The 25,082-nt window shown below is 40.8% G+C and overlaps 1 protein-coding gene across 1 annotated transcript in view; it reads right to left on the bottom strand.

Moving 5' to 3' along the window:
• LOC124545167 (galactose mutarotase-like) overlaps positions 1 to 25,082 on the bottom strand; it is a 33,736-nt gene that overhangs the window by 5,485 nt on the left and 3,169 nt on the right. Inside the window, exon 3 of the mRNA XM_047124003.1 lies at positions 16,288 to 16,497. Coding sequence (XP_046979959.1) covers positions 16,288 to 16,497 — 210 coding nt within the window. The remainder of the gene's footprint in view (positions 1 to 16,287; positions 16,498 to 25,082) is intronic.

Here is a 25,082-nt window from a genome sequence, read left to right as displayed (position 1 = left end):
TGCATCAGAAAGCATGTGCAATGATCGAGACTTGGAAATTCCTGGACAGAGCAATACATAAAATAAGGAAAAGGCAATTACTCACCTATAGTGTACCAACACATGGAGCACAGAGAGACATAACAGGAAACAGCATGCACACTGGCTTTTGAGTCCTTGCTCTTTTTCTAGCAAAAGTACACACATTCACACACACAACCACACAGACATCCAAATGTGCATGCCCATTATGAAGATGGAGTAAGGAAGGATGCAAAGATAGGGTAGTGGAAAAGAGGCATGTCTTTGGACAGCTGGAGCCCATGGCCACACAAGAAGATGAAAGGAGTACAGAGGGTAGAGCACAAAAACATATAGGGAGAGGGGGATAGGAAGAAGGGAAAGAAAAGGGAGAGGAAGGTGGAAATGAATTGGGGGAGGGAGGGAGAGGGACACACACACACACACACACACACACACACACACACACACACACACACGAACTGGGGGGGGGGGGGGGGGGATGGTGGGAGAAGGGAGTACCAACATCTGGACAGGGTGAGACTGGTATGGGTAGAAGAGAGAAGGGAAAAGGCAAGTAAAGTGAGGCAGTGGAACAGTTTAACAGAGGTCTAGGCCAGGGGGATTGTGAGAACACAGGAAATGCTGGAGAGAGAATTCCCACTGTTCAGTGAAACGTTTGCTGGAAGGGAGTATCCAAATGTCCAGCATAGTGAATTAGCTGTTGAAGTCATTTGTGTTGTGGCGTGCAGCATGTTCGGCAATTGGACGGTCAAGTTCACAGTTTGTCGACTACAAGGTCATTAGAGACAGAGCACAAGCTCGGATTAGGAAAGGATGGAGAAGGAAGCATCTTGGCATTTGCCTTATGTGATTTAGGTAAATCATGGAAAACAGAAATCAGAATAGCCAGATGTGGGTTTGAACCATCATCCTTCCAAATGTGAGTCCAGTGTTTAGTTGTTTTTGCACCCTAAAACAAAACAGAGTCATACACGCCCAAGTCAAAACTGTAGAAGAAGACAAACAGGAGTTGAAAACGACTACATGTCAATCGTCAATCCCAACCGATGGGAGAGAAGACAGCTAAAAACAGGGATGTAGAGAAAGATCTATAAAATACGCCATAGAAAAACAGAGGTCCAGCACTAAAAATGAAATGGCCTTCATCATATTGCTACAACAGATAACAAGTAAAATGTGCTCGACAGCCTGTATCATTCGCTAACACGGCCGATAACTAGGCTGCAAACACAAACAGGAATGTAAGTGCTCAAAAAAAGGACATTTCATCAGGAAATGTCGGACTGTCAAAAGTTGAGCACAACGTGCACAAAGTGGTGAGGGAGTACCACTTAACAAATGGCAATGGCTAAAAAGACAGTGCTCAATACACAACCTAGTTAAAATGATCTCACTGCGAAAGAGCCGAGAGGAGGTCATCCAACCTGCTGGGAGAGTCTTAATAACCCAGAGCTTGTTCCCATGAAGAGAGGACCAGTGGTGATGCCAAAGTGACACCACCTGCTGACAGACAGCAACACAGATCATTGGAGGGTATGCAAGAACTAACAGGCCTCGGCAACAGTGTCAGCAGTTTCAATTCCTGTTAGACCGACGTGACCTGCGAAGCCCAAATGAACATCACAGTGGCTGCACCAAGAGTGAGCAAGTGACAGCTTTTCTGGACCTGTTGCACAAAGGTATGGACGGTGTACAACACACAGGGGCTTTGAAGGGCACTGAGAGAGCCTGAGCAGATTACGCAATTGAAAAGCCTGTGTCGTCGGATGTACTGCGTGGCCTGATACAGGGCGAAGAGCTCTGCTGTAAATACTGAACAGTTTTGGAAGTTGATACCAAAAAAAGTCGGCTCCAATGACAAAGGCACACCTGACACCACGGTCAGTCCAAGAGCCATCAGTGTACACAAAAATTCAATCGCGAAGTTCCGTGCAAAGGTTGTGAAACCGAATGTGATAGAGCAAGGCTGGAGTAGTGACCTCAGGAAGTGAATGAAGGCCAAGGTGAACACGGGCCGCCACACGATGCCCAGGTGGTGAAGAGTTTACACCCACCAGGAAAGTTGCAGGCAACATGAAGTTAAGCTGCCAGAGCAAGAGCTGAAAGCGAACTTCAGGAGGTAACACCCATACTGGCCATCAAACGAGTGTTCGAAGAAGGGGGCATAGGATGGGTGGCCACGCATGGCAGACAAACAGCATGGATATTTGCTGAGGAGAAAGTCACAGCGGTAGGACAGTGGTAGTTCGGCAGCTTCTGCATACACACACACTCAACAGGGCTGGTGTGAAAGGTGCCAGTGACCAAACGGATGCCACGGTGGTGGTTAGCATTGAGACAGCGTAAGAGGGATGGACACGCAGATGCATAAACAAAATACCCGTAGTCTAATTGCGAATGGACAAGGGTCCAGTATAAACTGAGGAGGGTCGTTCGATCTGCTCCCCACGAAGTAGCACTGCTGATATTTAGGATACTGAGAGTCCATGTACAGTGGGCTGCCAGGAAAGAGGTTGGGAAGACCAAGAAGTTTCCTATCGAGCAAGAGCCCCAGGAATTTCAGGTGTTGGAGATAGCAATAGGGTCCATGATGACATCGCCTGCTACTGTCAGGTTGGAAACTGGGGAATGGATCTTGGTCCCAGAGAGCTGTCGGAGGTTGGCCTACATGACGGAAGAGGGAGTGCAACTGTTAAAAGAACTGGTAAATGAAATCCAACTAGCTGTTTTGTTATACCGAAGAATACAACAACACTGTGCATACAACTGCTTATAATGACTGCAGTTTGCCATCGTAGAATTACAGTTAAATACGCAGAGAGCACGTCTCCACGTGTGAATTGCATCGTGGCACGCCTCAGTCCATCGAGGGACTGGGACGTAGTGCGGTAAAGAGGAAGTGCGAGGAATGGAAAGTTGTGCAGTGGTAAGGATAATGTGTGTAAGATATTCTACTTGGTCATCACAACTGGGGAAATGTTGTTTGTTGAGGGTCACCAGGGAGGAGTAAAGCCTCCAGTCCGTCTTAAGAAGATATCATTTGGATGTGCACATAGGAGGGGAAGGAGTCAGCAAACGGATAGCACATGGGAAATGGTCGTTCAAGTATGTGTCAGAGAGAACGGACCACTTGAGATGATGGGCAAGCTGGGCAGTGCAGAAGGATAGGTCCAAATGGGGAAAGGTATGCGTGGAGCCTGAAAGGAACGTGGGTGCTCCCGTCTTAAGGCAGATGAGGTTAAGTTGATTGAGAAGGTCAGCCAACAGGGCTCCTCTTGGACAGATTCTGGCAGAACCCCAAAGGGGATGGTGCGCATTAAAGTCAATGAGCAGCAGAAAGGGGTGAGGTAGCTGCCTAATAAGCTGGAGGAAGTCCGCCCTGGTGACATCGTATGACAGAGGGATGTAAACCGTACAAAGAAAAAATTGAAGTGTGGAAAAAAAAAAAGGCGAACTGCAACAGCTTGAAGGCAGGTAGTCAAGGAGATGGGTTGACTACAAACGTCATTCTGTATGAGCAGCATGACTCCCCCACTAGATGGAATGCCGTACTCAGGGGAGGGGGGGGAGATCAAAACAGACTGGGAAGAAACACGAAAGCTCAAAGTGGTTGTGAGGACACAATTTTGTTTCCTGAAGGCAGAAAACAAGTGGACGCTGTGATTCTAAGTGCAGCTGTAAATCCTCTTTGCTGGATCAAAGACCACGAACGTTTCATTGGAGGTGGAGCAGAGACATGACGAGAAAAAATGAAGGGGTGTCATCTCGGCAGCTGCCAAGTGGCAACCTTTGAAGACTCCCCACTACAGCACACAGAGGCAAGAGGATGCTGCTCCACGAGGTCTACAGAAGCATTGACATTTTCCTTCTGTCGGCCTGCGGAGTCCACTGCAGAAAAACGGTTCATGGTGCGCACCAGCGACATGGAGGTCAGGCGGGTGAGGGTATCACATGGAGACTCTGTCGAAGAGGATCTTCGAGTTGGGCCCTGGTGCCTCTGTTTGACTTCTTGGAGGCTTTCTGGTTGTCAGAGGTTGACTGTAGAGACGTAGGAAGTCTTCACGGAAGTATTCCTTCTGTCCTTTCTGACTTGGCAGTTGTGTAGCTGGTGACTTTGCTCCATGAGGCAAAAGTTTGGTGGCGTGTTGCACAGCTGGACGAGGAGACGTAGATGCTACCATGACAGTGGGCGATTTTACAACTGTGCTGCTAAATTTGAGGTCACATGTCTATGTGGTCATGTCATTTGTGGAGCAAGATGTAGCAAGAACAGCACTGTAGGTGCCAGATGGCAGAATGCAGGGTTTTCGACTAGCCAACACCTTGAGAGCGACCAGGTAAGGCACTTTACCTTCACTCACATTTCCCAGACAGCTCGGTCATCGAGATACGCAGGACAATCACAGGAGGCGGTGGCGGCAGCATGGTTGCCATTGCAGTTGATGCACTGGAGAGAAGGAATCAGACAATCGCCCTCGTGAGCATCCCTACCACAGGTTACATATTTGGCTGGCTGTCAACAGGACTCTTGAGTGTGGTTGTAAGGATGAAAATGGTAGCAGCACATCGGGTTTGGAATATACGGTCTGACTGTGATAACTTCATAACCTGCTTTGACCTTTGCCAGAAGAACCACTCTATCAAAAGTGAGAAAGAGAGTGCATGTGGGCACTAAGGAGGCATCTACTTTTTCACCACCTGATGGACTGCTATGACACTCTGATCAGAGAGGTACATTTGGATTTCTGCCTCAGTTAGACCATCGAGCAACCTAGTGTAAATAACACCACGGGAAGAATTCAGCTTTCGATGGTCTTCTACATGAACAAAATAGCTGTGGATAAGCGAAGCTGCAAGTAGTTATTGTGCTTGAGAGTCAGAAGTAGCCTCCAAAAGCAACATGCCAGTGCGCAAACAAGAGTAGGATTTCACAGGGCCAGCAATTGCAACACTTTTCTGAATAATAAATGGATTTACCGTAGCAAAGGACTGACAGTCTTCAGTACATGAAACCACGAGGAATTGTGGCGCAGCTGGGAGAGTCTTTGAATCGTTAGCCTCATTCCGTTTACGTTTCATAGCTATTGATTGTGAAGATGATTGGCACATTGCAAGAAAATCCCCGATTGCCGGCACCTCTGATGGCGCACTCCTTCCAACTGGAGGCCCACTTCAGAAAGGGTTGCATCCACCTAAGGCGATTGTTCACACCTTCTGAACACCTGACAGAGGGACCAACTGGCAATTTGGGACAGTATCAGCTCAAGGCAATCACACCACCTGAGCTTTGCCTGTACCCGGGGCTATGTACGAACCCTACTTGTCATCCCGGGGCTGGGAATTACGCATTACCAAGTCACCTGTTACACGTCAGACACATGGGAAGGCCTTCAGGAGCACGCAAGAAGGAAGAAGAAAAAGAGAAACCTCAAAAGCCAAAACGGAAGAATGATAAGAGGAGGTGAATGAAGAAAGAGAAAAGGAATAAAAAACAGTGGAGAGTACTTTGATATTGACTACCGAAAACGCAAAATACATTTCCTAAAACAGCCCAGACATGTTCCCAAAGGAAGGAGAAAAAGAACAGCAAGAGTATAAACATGCAGCATGGAAGGGAAAATATGCTGCAAAGGCTTGGGCCTCATGATAGCCAAGCATGAACCCGTCACAGGGGGGTGAGCCCCCAGCAGGGGGCGGGGGTGAGTCCAGTGTGTTAACCACGGCGAAGCCCCACTCGGTGGTATAACAAGTAACCAACTGTCTACTCACATGAATGCTGTTTGTCACAATTTGGCAGTGACCAAACTTCATCATTCAGTTGCTGAGTGTGCTGCACAACATGCCTAAACCTCTGCCAATCTGTTCTCACTGCCTCACCTTACCTATTCCCTTCTGTCTTCTGTTCACAACACTGCCTCCCCTCCATCTCATGCACTGGCTTCTTCCAACACTCTTCCCTCCCCATCCCCTTTTGTCTTGTGTAGACAGGCAGGCATCTGCCAAAACACACACTTCTATCCCAGTACCCTATCTTTGCATCCTTCCCTATCTCCTCCCTAACTCCATCAGCTAAGGCACCTGCTTTCAACAATTGATTATCATTCTTGCTGTAGCCACGGGAGTGCAACATTTGGGTGTGTGTGTTAATGTGTATATTTTTGCTAGAAAAAAAGCAAGGATTCAAAAGATAGCGTGAATGCTGTTTCCTGTTACATGTGTCTGTGCTCCACGTATCAGTCTGCTATAAGTGAGTGGTTGCATTTCCCCTATTTTACAGACAGACTCTTGGATATTCAAAGGTGTGCTGAAGATGAGTTCCACAAGTGTTCATAATAGATTACAAGAATAAAACCCATTTCACCTGAATCACTGGAGCACTTTGAGACAAACTGAGAGGCCTTTCTGTTGCTGATCCTTACTGGTGACAAGAACTGGGTGCATCATGTTCAGTTGGAAACAAAATTGCAGTCACTGGAGTGGTAATACCCTCAATCAACAAAAATGAAGAAATTCAAAGCAACTACCTCTACTGGCAATGTCACATTGTCCTGTCTGACAAGAATCCAAAAGAAACCTTGTTCGAACATGATAATGCATGCCCACACACACATCTCAGAACTCGAGAACACATCTTCAAACTGGGTTGAACACCATTGCCTGAACCACCTTACAGTGCAGGCCTGGCTCCTCAGATTTCCATCTGCTTGGGACACACAAGGATTATTTATGGGGGACACACTTTGAGATGACGAGAGAATAATTCACAATGTGAAAACAGGGCTACAAGCACAAGACAAGAACTTTTACCAATAGGAAATATATGCTCTTACACAACACTGGTGTAAGAACATAGAAAGTGAAACTATATAAAAAATAGTAGACCTACAAAGGTTGATTAATTTCTCCACCAAATTCTCACACTTAAAAATATACATGTTCTGAGGGGGACGGGGGAATGGGGGGCATTACTTATTTAACGACCCTTGTAGAAGCAACTTCTGGTGTGACCCAGCCCAGAAAAATGTGTTGGGATCCTTTCTGTTTATGTTGTAAATTATTTTGTAATGATCTGGCACACAATATTAATAGTAATGTCAGGCTTTTCACAGAAATATACGGAAATATAAAACTGTATGTTCTACAAACTGCAGAAGCGTTCATTGAGTTCCAATTTTCCAATTGGAATCAATAAACCTTTGCAATTAGCCAAGTATAAAGATTTGTTAGGATACGAAATAGAGTGATCACACAAGCTTAGCTGTAGATAAAGCAGGTCGCAGACTTCATTCTACTGGTACCATACTGGGGAAGTGCAGTATATCTACATAGGAAACTGTTTACAAAACTCTCCTTTGACCCATCCTAGCATATTGTTCAACTGTGTGGGACTAACAGGAGTTGTTCAACAGTTTGTCTGATCCATGAGAGATCATTACAGAAAAGCTGGAAAGCTATAATTGGCAGAGGCACTTTAAGATAGATGTCAGTTACCTCATGAAGAGTGCTTACAAAGTTTTGGTACCCATTATTAAGTGTGGAATCTAGAAATATACTACTGCCCACAATGGAAAGCAATGCTTTGCTTTCACAGTGAGCAAGAAAGCACATTAGACTAATTATAGCATGCACAGAGCATGGCTCAATATGTGATCGAAATAGTAAGAAACCTTCATTGTGGTACAGTGGGAAGTACAGCCATACACTTCACAATGGCTGCACAATATGGGTGTAGATGCAGGCTGATATTAATATGTTCACTTATCTAATACTATATAGTTCATATAATAAAACAGCATAATTTTTTGGGATCTGTCCAAAATGTTTGACACTGGAAATTGCTACAAAAAAAAGAGACTTTAAGAATTATGGTTTTGTGAACATTTATATTCTGATTATATTTGACAAAAAAAGTTTTATTTACTTATGATTGCATCTGAATTAGTGGTACAAAAACAATGTCTGGACTTTAAAAAAAATGATTTTTCAGCATTTTGCACCGAGACAAATTTGTTACAGGATAATATTCTGAAGAAATTCTTTTATTAAGATAGGTTTCATGACAAAAATGATGGAAGGACAGCTGTAGTATACTGTATTAACAACTATGCTGCCTTGCTCAGTTTAATTGCACAAAAGTATTCTGGTATAATAATGAGGTATTCTGGGAGAATAATATGTGGTGCTTTTTCCACCATGATCCAGTCTGTACCTCTTCAAAAGAGTCCAACCTTTGTCTAAAGTGTTGCAATACTAATACCTCATACCGGCCTTCACTGATGGATTGAGGCTAGTTTTCCACTTGTTCTGAATTAATAATTAAGATCTCTCCTTAGATATACAACTTCTACTCACTTAAAAAGAAATTTACAAGTTGTTAAAAAAATCATGGTTGCTCGCAACTCTGTTAATTTATTATACAACCAGTTCCAGTCATAAGCAGAACATCTTAAGGTGTATTGTGAAGTCGATCAGTTGTGACAGCCCATAACTAGTATTAAGCTTCATGTCACAAACAAACATCTTCATTCAGCTATGAATGAGGAGCAGGTGAAGTAAATCAGCAGCAATGCACTTGGGAGTACAGATAGCAGCAGCTCATGGGAAGCAAGATGTAGAGGGGGACAGCACGATAAGTCGAATTTTGTTGTTGAAATTCAGAAGGAGGAGAACATGGAAGACTTGGCATTTACACTTGAAAGAATAGGGTGGTGGCTATAAACTTGTCTTACAAATCACACAGAATTACCATCTTTCTTCGTGTATCTGAAGCTTATTGGAAACAAAAGGAATGACACATTTACATTACGTTGCATTGTAGCAGTACAATCTGTCACATATGCAGATTCAAACATCAACACAGAACAACAATTGGCAGGGACAGGACAACTGATAAACTGGCCAGACCAGCACCAGTGGACCTTCTCAATGGCGTATATACGAATTTTAATTTTCTGATTCTATGTGGCCAAGGAAGCTGGTTTTTCAGGTTGGATAAAGTTCACCTTCAATACGAGCATGCATAGCAAAGCACTACAAGTCAAACTAATCACAGGATTGGTGACTGCTTTACTTTACGCTACAGAAAATTGAAGCTTTCAGAGAAAGCACATTCAGAGATAATAATAATAATAATAATAATTATTATTATTATTATTCTTTCTTTTCTCAGACGTTATGTCTGGTCAAAAATGGAAAGTGATGCGAACCTTGATCAAGCGTGACTTCCTTTTAACTGTACGGTATATGTTACATTGCATTTAGGAACTTTCGGGTAATTGAACATGTATCAATAATTACAGATTTCTGTAGTTGTATATATAAGTTTGGATGTAGCTGTATTGCGTTGATGTACTGGTGAATATTGTGTGGTATGACTCCTGTAGTTGATAGTATAATTGGTATAATGTCAACTTTATCCTGATGCCACATGTCCTTGACTTCCTCAGCCAGTTGGATGCATTTTTCAATTTTTTTCTCCTGTTTTCTTCTGTATACTTGCTGTATTGGGTATGAATATTTCAATTAGTTGTGTTAATTTCTTCTTTTTATTGGTGAGTATGATGTCAGGTTTGTTATGTGGTGGTGTTTTATCTGTTATAATGATTCTGTTCCAGTACAATTTGTATTCATCATTCTCCGGTATATTTTGTGGTGCATACTTGTATGTGGGAATGTGTTGTTTTATAAGTTTATGTTGTAAGGCAAGCTGTTGATGTATTATTTTTGCTACATTGTCATGTCTTCTGGGGTATTCTGTATTTGCTAGTATCTGCTTGTGATGTGATCTACTGTTTCTATTTGTTGTTTGCAAAAGTCTGCATTTATCTGTTGTGGTATTGGGATCTTTAATAATATGCTTGCTGTAATATCTAGTGTTTATTGTTTGATCCTGTATCGCAATCATTAATCCTTCCGTCTCACTGTACATATTGCCTTTTCTTAGCCATGTGTTCGATGCGTCTTGATCGATGTGTGGCTGTGTTAGATGATACGGGTGCTTGCCATGTAGTGTTTTCTTTTTCCAATTTACTTTCTTCATGTCTGTTGATGTTATGTGATCTAAAGGGTTGTAGAAGTGGTTATGAAATTGCAGTGGTGTAGCCGATGTATTTATATGAGTGATTGCCTTATGTATTTTGCTAGTTTCTGCTCGTTCTAGAAAGAATTTTCTTAAATTGTCTACCTGTCCATAATGTAGGTTTTTTATGTCGATAAATCCCCTTCCTCCTTCCTTTCTGCTTAATGTGAATCTTTCTGTTGCTGAATGTATGTGATGTATTCTATATTTGTGGCATTGTGATCGTGTAAGTGTATTGACTGCTTCTAGGTCTGTGTTACTCCATTTCACTACTCCAAATGAGTAGGTCAATATTGGTATAGCATAAGTATTTATAGCTTTTGTCTTGTTTCTTGCTGTCAATTCTGTTTTCAGTATTTTTGTTAGTCTTTGTCTATATTTTTCTTTTAGTTCTTCTTTAATATTTGTATTATCTATTCCTATTTTTTGTCTGTATCCTAGATATTTATAGGCATCTGTTTTTTCCATCGCTTCTATGCAGCCGCTGTGGTTATCCAATATGTAATCTTCTTGTTTGGTGTGTTTTCCCTTGACTATGCTATTTTTCTTACTTTTGTCTGTTCCAAAAGCCATATTTATATCATTGCTGAATACTTCTGTTATCTTTAGTAATTGGTTGAGTTGTTTTGTTGCTGCCAGTAGTTTTAGATCATCCATGTATAGCAAATGTGTGATTTTGTGTTGGTATGTTCCAGTAATATTGTATCCATAATTTGAATATAATAGAGGGAAACATTCCACGTGGGAAAAATATATCTAAAAACAAAGATGATGTGACTTACCAAACGAAAGTGGTGGCAGGTCGATAGACACACAAACATACACACAAAATTCAAGCTTTCGCAACCAATGGTTGCTTTGTCAGGAAAGAGGGAAGGAGAGGGGAAGATGAAAGGATGTGGGTTTTAAGGGAGAGGGTAAGGAGTCATTCCAATCCCGGGAGCGGAAAGACTTACCTTAGGGGAAAAAAAAGGACAGGTACACACACACACACACACACACACACACACACACACACACACACACACACACACACACACACATCCATCCATCCGTCCGCACATACACAGGCACAAGCAGACATTTGTAAAGGCAAAGAGTTTGGGTTTGGGCAGAGATGTCAGTCGAGGCGGAAGTACAGAGGCAAAGATGTTGTTGAAAGACAGGTGAGGTATGAGTGGCGGCAAATTGAAATTAGCGGAGATTGAGGCCTGGCAGATAACGAGAAGAGAGGATATACTGAAGGGCAAGTTCCCATCTCCGGAGTTCTGACAGGTTGGTGTTAGTAGGAAGTATCCAGATAACCCGGACAGTGTGCCAAGATGTGCTGGCTGTGCACCAAGGCATGTTTAACCACAGGGTGATCCTCATTACCCTGAAACACTGTCTGCCTGTGTCCATTCATGCGAATGGACAGTTTGTTGCTGGTCATTCCCACATAGAAAGCTTCACAGTGTAGGCAGGTCAGTTGGTAAATCACATGGGTGCTTTCACACGTGGCTCTGCCTTTGATCGTGTACACCTTCCGGGTTACAGGACTGGAGTAGGTGGTGGTGGGAAGGTGCATGGGACAGGTTTTACACCGGGGACGGTTACAAGGGTAGGAGCCAGAGGGTAGGGAAGGTGGTTTGGGGATTTCATAGGGATGAACTAAGAGGTTACGAAGGTTAGGTGGATGGCGGAAAGACACTCTTGGTGGAGTGGGGAGGATTTCATGAAGGATGGATCTCATTTCAGGGCAGGATTTGAGGAAGTCATATCCCTGCTGGAGAGCCACATTCAGAGTCTGGTCCAGTCCCGGAAAGTATCCTGTCACAAGTGGGGCACTTTTGGGGTTCTTCTGTGGGAGGTTCTGGGTTTGAGGAGATGAGAAAGTGGCTCTGGTTATTTGCTTCTGTACCAGGTTGGGAGGGTAGTTGCAGGATGTGAAAGCCGTTTTCAGGTTGTTGGTGTAATGGTTCAGGGATTCCGGACTGGAGCAGATTCGTTTGCCACGAAGACCTAGGATGTAGGGAAGGGACCGTTTGATGTGGAATGGGTGGCAGCTGTCATAATGGAGGTACTGTTGTTTGTTGGTGGGTTTGATGTGGACGGACGTGTGAAGCTGGCCATTGGACAGGTGGAGGTCAAAGTCAAGGAAAGTGGCATGGGATTTGGAATAGGACCAGGTGAATCTTATGGAACCAAAGGAGTTGAGGTCGGAGAGGAAATTCTGGAGTTCTTCTTCACTGTGAGGCCAGATCATGAAGATGTCATCAACAAATCTGTACCAAACTTTGGGTTGGCAGACCTGGGTAACCAAGGAGGCTTCCTCTAAGCGACCCATGAATAGGATGGCGTACAAGGGGGCCATCCTGGTACCCATGGCTGTTCCCTTTAATTGTTGGTATGTCTGGCCTTCGACCCTGCCCTGAAATGAGGTTCATCCTTCATGAAATCCTCCCCACTCCACCAAGAGTGTCTTTCTGCCATCCACCTAACCTTCGTAACCTCTTAGTTCACCCCTATGAAATCCCCAAACCACCTTCCCTACCCTCTGGCTCATACCCGGTGTAAAACCTGTCCCATGCACCCTCCCACCACCACCACCTACTCCAGTCCTGTAACCCGGAAGGTGTACACGATCAAAGGCAGAGCCACATGTGAAAGCACCCACGTGATTTACCACCTGACCTGCCTACACTGTGAAGCTTTCTATGTGGGAATGACCAGCAACAAACTGTCCATTCGCATGAATGGACACAGGCAGACAGTGTTTGTTGGTAATGAGGCTCACCCTGTGGCTAAACATGCCTTGGTGCACGGCCAGCACATCTTGGCACAGTGTTACACCGTCTGGGTCATCTGGATACTTCCCACTAACACCAACCTGTCAGAACTCCGGAGATGGGAACTTGCCCTTCAGTATATCCTGTCTTCTCGTTATCCGCCAGGCCTCAATCTCCGCTAATTTCAATTTGCCGCCACTCATACCTCACCTGTCTTTCAACAACATCTTTGCCTCTGTACTTCCGCCTCGACTGACGTCTCTGCCCAAACTCTTTGCCTTTACAAATGTCTGCTTGTGCCTGTGTATGTGCGAATGGAGGTGTGTGTGTGTGTGTGTGTGTGTGTGTGTGCGCGAGAGAGTGTATACCTGTCCTTTTTTCCCCCTAAGGTAAGTCTTTCCGCTCCCGGGATTGGAATGACTCCTTACCCTCTCCCTTAAAACCCACATCCTTTCATCTTCCCCTCTCCTTCCCTCTTTCCTGACGAAGCAACCATTGGTTGCGAAAGCTAGAATTCTGTGTGTATGTATGTGTTTGTTTGTGTTTCTATCGACCTGCCAGCGCTTTAGTATGGTAAGTCACATCATCTTTGTTTTTAAATATGCTAAATAATTTAGTTACATGTGAATGTGTTGAGGTGAACTTCTTTAGCCAGAAATTTGCTATTTTATCTTTTCCAGGGGCTTTCCAATTGTGAGTAGAATTAATTGCTCGGGTGACTTCGTGTTGCAAAATTATCACTTCAGGCATTTGTGGAATCATCTTGTATGCGTCTGTTTCTGCTTGTATCCACCGTGCATGCCTGTTATGCTGTACTGGGTTTGACCATATGTTGCTCCAGAAGTGTTCCATGTCTGTTATGTTTGGCGGGTTGCCTATTTTAATGTGTGTGTTATCTACTGTCTGATAAAATTTCTTTTGGTTTGTGTTGAATGTTTGGTTTTGTTTCCTTCGATTTTCACTTTTTTTGTATCTTCTAAGTCGTTTGGCCAATGCTTGTAATTTCTGCTTCTTTTCATCTAATTGCTCTATCGCTTCTTGTTGTGAGATTTTACCCAACCTTTTTCGTTTTCTGTCTGATATTTCATTTCTTATAAACTGTGTTAGCTGTCCGATGTCTTTTCTCAGTTTTTCTATTCTGATCTGTAGCCTGTGTTGCCATGCTGGTTTTGTGGGTTTCTCCCGTGTGTTGGTTTGTTCTGATCTCTGCCTAGTGTGTATATTTAGTGTAGTGAGTGCTCCTATATGAACCAGTAGTTGCAACTCTTTCATAGTTGTATTTTCATTTATTTTGTTGTGTATGATTGTGCTGATAGTTGTTATTGTTGTTTCGACTTGTGGGTTATTTGGTGGTCTATGCAAGAATGGTCTAATGTCTGTATTTGTGTCTTTGTATTCTATATATGTTAGCTGAAATATTTCTTCTATATCTAACATGTGTGTCACTTCATGTTCTATTTGTGCTTGTTCTGGTGGCTGTCTTAAGATTTCGTTTTCCTCAGATTGTTTAATTGATGCGTGGTGTTCTTTGTTTGTTTGTTCTGGGATGTTTGAGTCAATTACTGTATTTTCTTCTTCTTCTGATTGCACATTATTTTGTTCCAGTATTTGTTGTACCATCTCATCCTCTGTCTTTGTTTTCCTTCTAGAGTGGTAGCAGGAAGCATATCCTGCAAAACACCTCTATTTGGTTTTAAATCATTTTCCGTGTGGCTAGCAGTGTCGTTACCATTGCGGACGGGCATTATTATTATTATTATTATTATTATTTATTATTATTATTATTCTGAAAAGTGAACTCAACACCGCATTTTGACAGGGAGCATTTGCATGTATTCAGTACCGAATCACACAGCTGTTGCTGGTATGACCATACAGTCCCTGGGGGTAACGGCAATCCAACAAAATTTCCCCTTCTGTGCTGTGATATTTGACAGCCAATCTCTAACATTCTGATCTGGGTATGATACATTTTTCCTATTGAAACTACTGATGTTTACACCCAGATAATATACTGGTATCAAATAGTGTATTACACTGAATATTATTTTATTCATGGATACAACTTTCAGCAACTGTAGTATTATTTTTTCAGGATAAATTTCAGTCATCAGTTGCAAACAAATTTTTATCTTTACCAGTTTCAACAAATTAATTTGTCGTACTTAGAAGCTTAGTTTAGCAGACAGTCAAGATGTTCCTCGCTGCAAGCACATCAGATACACAGATCTGATTCAGTTACTGTAAATTGTCAAACAATGTTTAAAATAATCACATACAACAAGTAAATTTCTGAATGTACACATGGCATTACCCTTCTTTGAAGAAGATACTGACTGACTGCTAAACTATGCTTCACAAGATGACAATTTGTCAAAACTGGTAAAGATAACAACAATTTATTTGCAACTGATGATACTGAAAAAATTATACTGAATAGTTTGTAATCTGAGTGTTATCTATGTAGCATACAAAGAGTAAGTACAGCAAACACTTTGTACGATATCATTGCAGTTCAGGAAATTAATCACAGAAAATGATTTGACATTGAAACTACAAATTTAAAACACTCACGGGAGATGGACTTTCATCACATTGTAAAAATTTAAAACACTCACGGGAGATGGACTTTCATCACATTGTAATGGTGATGCCGATTACAATTTTAGGGGATTGCCAGTGATCTCTTGAAAGTAGACTAGACTTAGTGGATTTCCTATTGTCCTACCTTCAGCTCTTGGAAACAGAGAAGCACCATACACGAATGTAACTATGTGTGCTATCCCCAACCAAAACACCTAACCTCAAGCTTGGGGGGGGGGGGGGGGGGGGACAGTATTTTTACCTGTCAGACACAGTCCTAGTAATCACTAAATATTCACTTGAGTTGAGAGAGGAGTTTTATTTCAGAAGTGGTGAGGATCTCTTACACACCAACAGCAGTTATGACCCACACTGACAACCATATGCTTCAGCACACTTAAGGTAAGTAGTCCTAAAGTCCCACAGGCTGCTTATGGACACGCATGTAGCCTTCAATACTTAATTTCCTGAGCACCCTGCTCATAACAAGAATAATTTTTAACAGTTTTTATATACATTTTCTGCAAATTAAAGCCAAAAACAAATTACATTGCACTGGCATTCCCAATGATAGTCACTGAAATATGCACTGGGTTTGTGGTGTTTGATGACTAACAAACAGCCAATACTGCCACGGGCTATGAATATTGATTGTGAGCTACCTACGTGCAAAGTAATTTTTAAGAGTAAAAACAATGTAATACCTTAAACAGACATCCTAAAAGAAAGAAAACAATACAGGGGCTTTATTATAAAATAGCTGGAGAAACCTATACACAATGAAAAGGATTTATGCTACATGGCATGCAATGAGAAGGTTAAGTTTGTACTCACATGTCCGGCAAGATTGAAGTAAGAATGGTTGATGATGTTAACAGGTGTTGGCTTTGTTGATGTAGCTTTAACCTCAATTACTAATACATTGTCTTGGGTCAGATGGTAAGTGACTTGTGCCAGCAGTTCTCCAGGGTAGCCTTCTTCCCCATCTTTGCTTAAATAACTCATTGTCACCTTCTTGCCATGTACATGAGATTCCCAAAGGACCTGCAAACAGTATAATGATATCTTCTTGAGAATACAATATACAAATTAAGTTCTACAAATTGCTTGTCTTTTGTTACTCTCGTTTCATATCTCTGAAGGTTCTTCTGCTTGATAGAAACTATGGATGACAGAGAATGAATTAAAAACATTTATTTACACATATAAAATCAAGTATCACACAAGATAAACTACAGTCCATTCACTTGGTCCACTCACAAACAACAAACATATGACAAAAGTATCACACAAAGGCAGTTGTTAAATACATGCTGTACAAAAATGTGTAACAAATTTGATTGTTACTGCAATGTAGCACCTATTTATCTAGTTTGTAAACATGCTATGCCAGTTCTTTGTTTATCATTCTTCTTCTATGGACTTTATGAAAGTTATATTTCAGCTGTATGACCAGCCAGGTCTGTGTTTTCAATAGCTGATTGATACGTCACACATTGACACCACTTGACAGCACAGAAACTTAGACAGCTTTCGAACTGCTGCTATTTTACCTGGTCTAAGTACACATACAAACATATCCACAGCAAATCCAACTTCAAAGTGTCATTATTGTAGAAACTGTGGTAGTCTGCTCTTGCTGTTGTCATTCATAATAAATGTCATACACGTGAAAGTGAAGGCACAACGTTGGCTTCTATATTCTGGGGACACTGACAAGGGCAGGCCACGACATTGTAATCATGGATTTACTTCAAACTTTGTACACCTTTAGTAGGACATTAAAACAACACGATGTGCAAGTAGTAAGGTGGACTACTATGGCAATTCCGAGAAAATCGTAAGAGAAGTTTTATGTGTCTATCATGTAACAGATGTGTCTGTGCATGGACGCCATGGTGATCAAGTGTTAGTGTTCGAGCTTCGCAAGACACATATGTAACAGATGATGGTTCGACTTTCGCTCAAATCGTAATTTTAGAGTGCAAGTGTAAATTCCGTGATAAAGAAAAAAGAAAAGAAATTTGTACCTACACTCTTCATTCTTGCTACATTAGCAATGTCTCACCACTGCAGAGGACAACTACCAAATGGGACCTGCCTCTGTGTCTACAACTAAGTGTTAAGTGCGAAGTAGTTCCGGGTACCTTACCAGATTGCATGTATAAGGGATTTCGCAAATCACGAAAGGCATACGTTTTCAGGAAAACTGTGTGTTTCTTCATTTACTTGTCGATAGTTATAATTGTGTTTGTTGTAATAATTAAATTAATTAAAAGTAGTAAGTAGTCAAATATAATTAAATTCACTAAAACCTCACGCAGATTCACGTTTTTTTTAATTACATTCCCTCTCAAATGTCAAATTAAATAATATGATCAGTGATGAAAAAAATATACATTAAAAGTTAAGTGTGGGTGGGAGTTGAATCATCGCTTTACACATGTCTGTCTTGCTATGCTCAAATGCTAACCACTTGACCATCATGAACTCTAACGTCTGGCACGTACATACAGATACATCAGTTTCAAAATAGACATGTAAAACTTCTGTAACAATTTTCTTGGAACTTTTAGAATAGTGCACCTTACTACTTGCATGTTACATTGTTTTAATGGCCGACTAAAAGTGTACGAAGTCTGAAGTAAATCTGTGATCCCATCATAAATCATCACATACAAATGTCATTCAGAAACAATGGTCACCCGAGTTAAGTAAGCTTGTTTTAGTAAGATGGAAAGCAAGAAATTTCCTAAAACAATCACGTTACTTGAATAATTATTTATTTATCATCACCAGCCTTCTGGGAGGTTTGATGTAGCCTGCCACAACTTCCTCTCCTGTCCCGAACTTTTCATCTCACAGTAGACTTGTACCTACTGCCCACAATTGTTTGTTGGATGTATTCCAATCTCTGTCTTCCCCTACAGTTCCTTGTAGTAGCATGCAAATCATGATGTCCTGGCACATGTCCTATCATTTGTCTTTCATTGGTTTACCCTCAATCCATATTCCGTATTCATTGAACTGTACATTCCATTCAACATGACTTGTTCATAGCAAACAGTTTGTCTTCATCCCATAAATATTCACATCTTGCAATTTCAAACAAACAAAAATGATCTGCTGGTACGAGGAATAGACATTAATGGCCATACAAACTAAACAAAACATTGTAAAACCCTATGGGGTCTGGCTTGATTACAAGGTTACAAGGTTGCATCAACATTCTCAACACAGCACATTTTCGTTCAGAGGTATCTCACACTGCGCTGATTTGGTGAGAAAGGAATTAACTTATTTCACGCCCTTTCATTCTTATTGTCTGTAATTTTTGTCAGAAACAACGCAGCTAAACTAAATAAAAGAATACAGTCAGCAAAAAAAGAACAATTGAAACACCTTGTAAAGCAGATAACATTTATTCCTTAATGGTATTTATTGTTAATGGTAAATATTAGGTTAGATTTATTTTTGTATTAAAAAGTGAAATTTGTATATCATACATTGACTGAGCATGTATAATGTAATTCCTCTTCACTTTCACTGAAAATAGCAACAACGTCATTATCAAATCCTATCATCGATATCCTTTCACTGTGTAACAAAAGTGCAGATATAGTACGAGAACTTTCAATGAGATTGTTATTACACTGAGTAGTTAATTCCATGTTAATGCAACTTTTATTTGCTGTGCACTTGATAATTGCATAGGCCAACAATTAAAATAATTCAATTAAAATGGCCTACCCCCTTGAACCATGGACCTTGCCGTTGGTGGGGAGGCTTGCGTGCCTCAGCGATAGAGATGGCCGTACCGTAGGTGCAACCACAATGGAGGGGTATCTGTTGAGAGGCCAGACAAACATGTGGCTCCTGAAGAGGGGCAGCAGCCTTTTCAGTAGTTGCACGGGCAACAGTCTGGATGATTGACTGATCTGGCCTTGCAACACTAACCAAAACGGCCTTGCTGTGCTGGTACTGCGAACGGCTGAAAGCAAGGGGAAACTACAGCCGTAATTTTTCCCGAGGGCATGCAGCTTTACTGTATGGTTAAATGATGACTGCGTCCTCTTGGGTAAAATATTCCGGAGGTAAAATAGTCCCCCATTCGGATCTCCGGGCGGTGACTACTCAGGAAGACGTCGTTATCAGGAGAAAGAAAACTGGCATTCTACGGATCGGAGCATGGAATGTCAGATCCCTTAATCGGGCAGATAGGTTAGAAAATTTAAAAAGGGAAATGGATAGGTTGAAGTTAGATATAGTGGGAATTAGTGAAGTTCGGTGGCAGGAGGAACAAGACTTTTGTTCAGGTGAATACAGGGTTATAAATTCAAAATCAAATAGGGGTAATGCAGGAGTAAGTTTAATAATGAACAAAAAAATTGGAGTGCGGGTAAGCTACTACCAACAGCATAGTGAACGCATTATTGTGGCCAAGATAGACACGAAGCCCATGCCTACTACAGCAGTACAAGTTTATATGCCAACTAGCTCTGCAGATGACGATGAAATTGATGAAATGTATGATGAGATAAAAGAAATTATTCAGGTAGTCAAGGGAGACGAAAATTTAATAGTCATGGGTGACTGAAATTCGAGAGTAGGAAAAGGGAGAGAAGGAAACATAGTGGGTGAATATGGATTGGGGGAAAGAAATGAAAGAGGAAGCCGCCTTGTAGAATTTTGCACAGAGCATAACTTAATTATAGCTAACACTTGGTTCAAGAATCATAAAAGAACTTGTATACGTGGAAGAATCCTGGAGATACTAGAAGGTATCAGATAGATTACATAATGGTAAGACAGAGATTTAGGAACCGGGTTTTAAATTGTAAGACATTTCCAGGGGCAGATGTGGACTCTGACCATAATCTATTGGTTATGAACTGTAGATTAAAACTGAAGAAACTGCAAAAAGGTGGGAATTTAAGGAGATGAGACCAGGATAAACTGACTAAACCAGAGGTTGTACAGAGTTTCAGGGAGAGTATAAGGGAACAATTGACAGGAATGGCGGAAAGAAATACAGTGGAAGAAAAATGGGTAGCTCTCAGGGATGAAGTAGTGAAGGCAGCATAGGATCAAGTAGGTAAAAAGACGAGGGCTAGTAGAAATCCTTGGGTAACAGAAGAAATATTGAATTTAATTGATGAAAGGAGAAAATATAAAAACGCAGTAAGTGAAGCAGGCAAAAGGGAGTACAAACGTCTCAAAAATGAGATCGACAGGAAGTGCAAAATGGCTAAGCAGGCATGGCTAGAGGACAAATGTAAGAATGTAGAGGCTTATCTCACTAGGGGTAAGATAGATACTGCCTACAGGAAAATTAAAGAGACCTTTGGAGAAAAGAGAGCCACTTGTATGAATATCAACAGCTCAGATGGAAACCCAGTTCTAAGCAAAGAAGGGAAATCAGAAAGGTGGAAGGAGTATATAAAGGGTCTATACAAGGGCGATGTACTTGAGGACAATATTATGGAAATGGAAGAGGATGTAGAAGAAGATGAAATGGGAGACATGATACTGCGTGAAGAGTTTGACAGAGCACTGAAAGACCTCAGTTGAAACAAGGCCCCGGGAGTAGACAACATTCCATCGGAACTACTGACGGCCTTGGGAGAGCCAGTCCTGACAAAACTCTACCATCTGGTGAGCAAGATGTATGAGACAGGCGAAATACCCTCAGACTTCAAGAAGAATATAATAATTCCAATCCCAAAGAAAGCAGGTGTTGACAGATGTGGAAATTACTGAACTATCAGTGTAATAAGCCATAGCTGCAAAATACTAGCGTGTATTCTTTACAGACGAATGGAAAAACTGGTAGAAGCCGACCTCAGCGAAGATCAGTTTGGATTCCGCAGAAATGTTGGAACACGTGAGGCAATACTGACCCTACAACTTATCTTAGAAAATAGATTAAGGAAAGGCAAACCTACATTTCTAGCATTTGTAGACTTAGAGAAAGCTTTTGACAATGTTGACTGGAATACTCTCTTTCAAATTCTGAAGGTGGCAGGGGTAAAAAAAAAGATCGAAAGGCTATTTACAATTTGTACAGAAAGCAGATGGCAGTTATTAGAGTCGAGGGGTATGAAAGGGAAGCAGCGGTTGGGAAGGGAGTGAGACAGGGTTGTAGCCTGTCCCCGATGTAATTCAATCTGTATATTTAGGGAGCAGAGAAGGAAACAAAAGAAAATATTGGAGTAGGTATTAAAATCCATGGAGAAGAAATAAAAACATTGAGGTTCGCTGATGACATTGTAATTCTGTCAGAGACAGCAAAGGACTTGGAAGAGCAGTTGAACGGAATGGACAGTGTCTTGAAAGGAGGATATAAGATGATCATCATCAAAAGCAAAAAGAGGATAATGGAATGTAGTCGAATTAAGTCGGGTGATGCTGAGGGAATTAGATTAGGAAATAAGACACTTAAAGTAGTAAAGGAGTTTTGCTATTTGGGGAGTAAAATAACTGATGATGGTCGAAGTAGAGAGGATATAAAATGTAGACTGGCAATGGCAAGGAAAGCGTTTCTGAAGAAGAGAAATTTGTTAACATCAAGTACAGATTTAAGTGTCAGGAAGTCGTTTCTGAAAGTATTTGTATGGAGTGTAGCCATGTATGGAAGTGAAACGTGGACGATAAATAGTTTGGACAAGAAGAGAATAGAAGCTTTCGAAATGTGGTGCTACAGAAGAATGCTGAAGATTAGATGGGTAGATCACATAACTAATAAGCAGGTATTGAATAGAATTGGGGAGAAGAGGAGTTTGTGGCACAACTTGACAAGAAGAAGGGACCGGTTGGTAGGACATGTTCTGAGGCATCAAGGGATCACAAATTTAGCATTGGAGGGCAGCGTGGAGGGTAAAAATCGTAGAGGGAGACCAAGAGATGAATACACTAAGCAGATTCAGAAGGATGTAGGTTGCAGTAGGTACTGGGAGATGATGAAGCTTGCACAGGATAGAGTAGCATGGAGAGCTGCATCAAACCAGTCTCAGGACTGAAAACAACAACAACAATGAAAATGGCTTATTCTGATGGTTTTCAGTGTGCAAAATTCTAATATGATAAAAAAGCCGTATCAGTCTCATTACAACTCAATGTTATAGAAATGCATTTGTTGTGATTTTAATTAAATATAATATCCCATACATTATTTCAATTAATAATTTAATTAATATACAAATAGTAGGGCAAGGGATCAACATTAGTCCACAAAAAAATGTGACCACAAGAAAACCTTTGCAGTCTGGAAAAAATAACTTTTGTACATGATTCCTCAGAGACCCAAAAAATTTCTGTTCCCATTAAATTAGGCCTATTGAAACTGTCTGTACAAGATTTGCCCAAATATGGAGAATGTTTCTGAAACCGTATCTTCTTTGTTTATAAGAAGTGTAACTGAAGGAAGTTGTGTTTGTTGGACTTGAGGTTTAGAAAAATGTTTTGATTCCAGCTTTGAACCAAAGATTACTGAGTAATAAGGAGGCTTATGTATCATTTAAAGAGGTGGTTGCTAAATACTTAGGCAACAAAACAGACCCTGATTATACTTCTGTTTTAGTCAACTTGCTGGAAAAATTAAAAAAAATCAAACCTCTCCCAGCTGCGACAATTGGTCTCTTAAGTTTTGTGATATGCAACAACTTTTTTTTAGTCTTAACAAGCATTTATGATAACTGCATAGAAGCTGATAAAAAGGATGAGTTACAAAAACTCATTCCGACCCACCTACGTTATTTCCTGACAATATTAAATATTCCCATACCAGTTTAACTCAATCCAGATTTGAATATGAGTAACATAGTTTGGCATGTCTGCCTAATGAAAGTAAAATTTATTTTAATTATTAAGTGGGAGGGTCAACAAGTGAAGCTACAAACATTACAAAGTTAGGCACTTTGATGAGACTCGAGATTCACCTTGATTTCTGTTCCTGAAAACTTGGGTGATGTTAGTGATAATGTGAGTTCTTCCATCAAGATATCAAAATCATAGAAAGACAGACAGGAATACCAATATGATGAGATAGTACTATTGGACACCTCACCAACACATAAAACCAACAATTCATCAGAGAAAAAGCTATATTAGATGCATTATGGAGAAAAGAGAGAGGAAACATAAGCCAATGGACACACAATTCCAGTGTAAGGAGGAGGTATTATGTTTATACTTCAATTTTCATCCCAATTACATTCATTTTGCTATTTTTTTTATTTTTTGATGAAGCCACTTTGTGAAAAAACTGAAGCAAGATACAAATTCAGTGTCCCAATATCATGAGCTTAAGCTGTTACCTAATAAACAGTATTAAAAAGTTTGTCAGTCTGTGTTACTTGCCAAATAGCTATAATTTTCAACAATAGCTTTATTTTCTTTATTATGGAAACAATGTAAAAATTCTGAATCAGTGAATGATACATAAGATTCATTTTTAATACAAAAGTAAATTTAACCTAATATTTACCATTAACAATAAAGACCATAAACATGATCTGCTTTACACAGTATTTCTACTGTTTAATTCTGCTGACTAAATACTTTATTTAGTTTAGGTGCACATTGTTTCTGACAAAAACTACAAAAGATAATAAGAAATGAAAAAGTGTGAAATAAATCAATTCTTTTCTCACCAAACCAGCACAGTGTGGGATACCTCTGAACAAAAATGTGCTGTGTTGAGAATGTTGACGGAACCCTGTAACCATGCTAGACCCCAAAGGGTTTTACAGTGTTTCATTTAGTTTGTATTGCCATTAATGTCTATTTGTGGTACCAGCAGATCATTTTTGTTTGTTTGAAATTGCAAGATATGAATATTTATGGGATTAAGACAAACTGTCTGTTATGACCAAGTCACAGACATTTTCCAATGTAATGGTAGCCTGTGTCTCATATAGTCAAGTGTCAGTAACCATTTCACTATGAACTTCAGTCTGCATTGGGAGGTTTCCTGTGGGGGGAACAATGTAATCAGTCAGTACTCTCAGCCAGAAAATCAATATTAAACTTACCAAAAGTTATAAATCTCCAGGTAAGTATCATAAGTCGTTTACTGTTTACTACTGAACTGAGGAGCCTTCCAGATTTCTCCACGCCTTCTGATCTTTAGCATTTCACATCTAAATTATTGCTGTTTGTTTCTTTATGTTGTCAATTCATCTTCTCTTGGGTTGGCCTCTTGGTCTTTATAACACAGAACCGCTACAGTACATCTGCCACCATTGTATTGCTATCACACTCAGCCTAGTTTGATTTTAAGTTTCACTACTGCATCCTCAACTTAATGCTTCTGTTCTCTGTTTATATTTCTGTTCCTGTTTGTTTTGTCCAACATGCATCTTCCAATTTCTCATCGGGCAACCATCAATCTTTGAATAGTTTGTGCCTTTAATTCCCACATTTCACTTCCCTCAAAGTTGGTACAGCAGTATACACTGTTATAGACTTTCTGTTTAAGACACCTTCGGAATTTACTTCTGAATATAGCACTCAGTTTCCTAAATGAACTCCACACCATTATCACCTTCCTGTTTATTTCTCTGGCACCCACTCTCTTGTTACTTTTGGTTATTCTGTCATGCAACTTCAATTAATTCTCTAACTTCAAT

Source organism: Schistocerca americana, chromosome 8 (genome assembly GCF_021461395.2).
Source record: "Schistocerca americana isolate TAMUIC-IGC-003095 chromosome 8, iqSchAmer2.1, whole genome shotgun sequence".
NCBI lineage: Eukaryota > Metazoa > Arthropoda > Insecta > Orthoptera > Acrididae > Schistocerca > Schistocerca americana.
The sequence above is the reverse complement of the archived record's forward strand: the minus strand, read 5'-3'. Positions and strand labels throughout refer to the sequence as shown.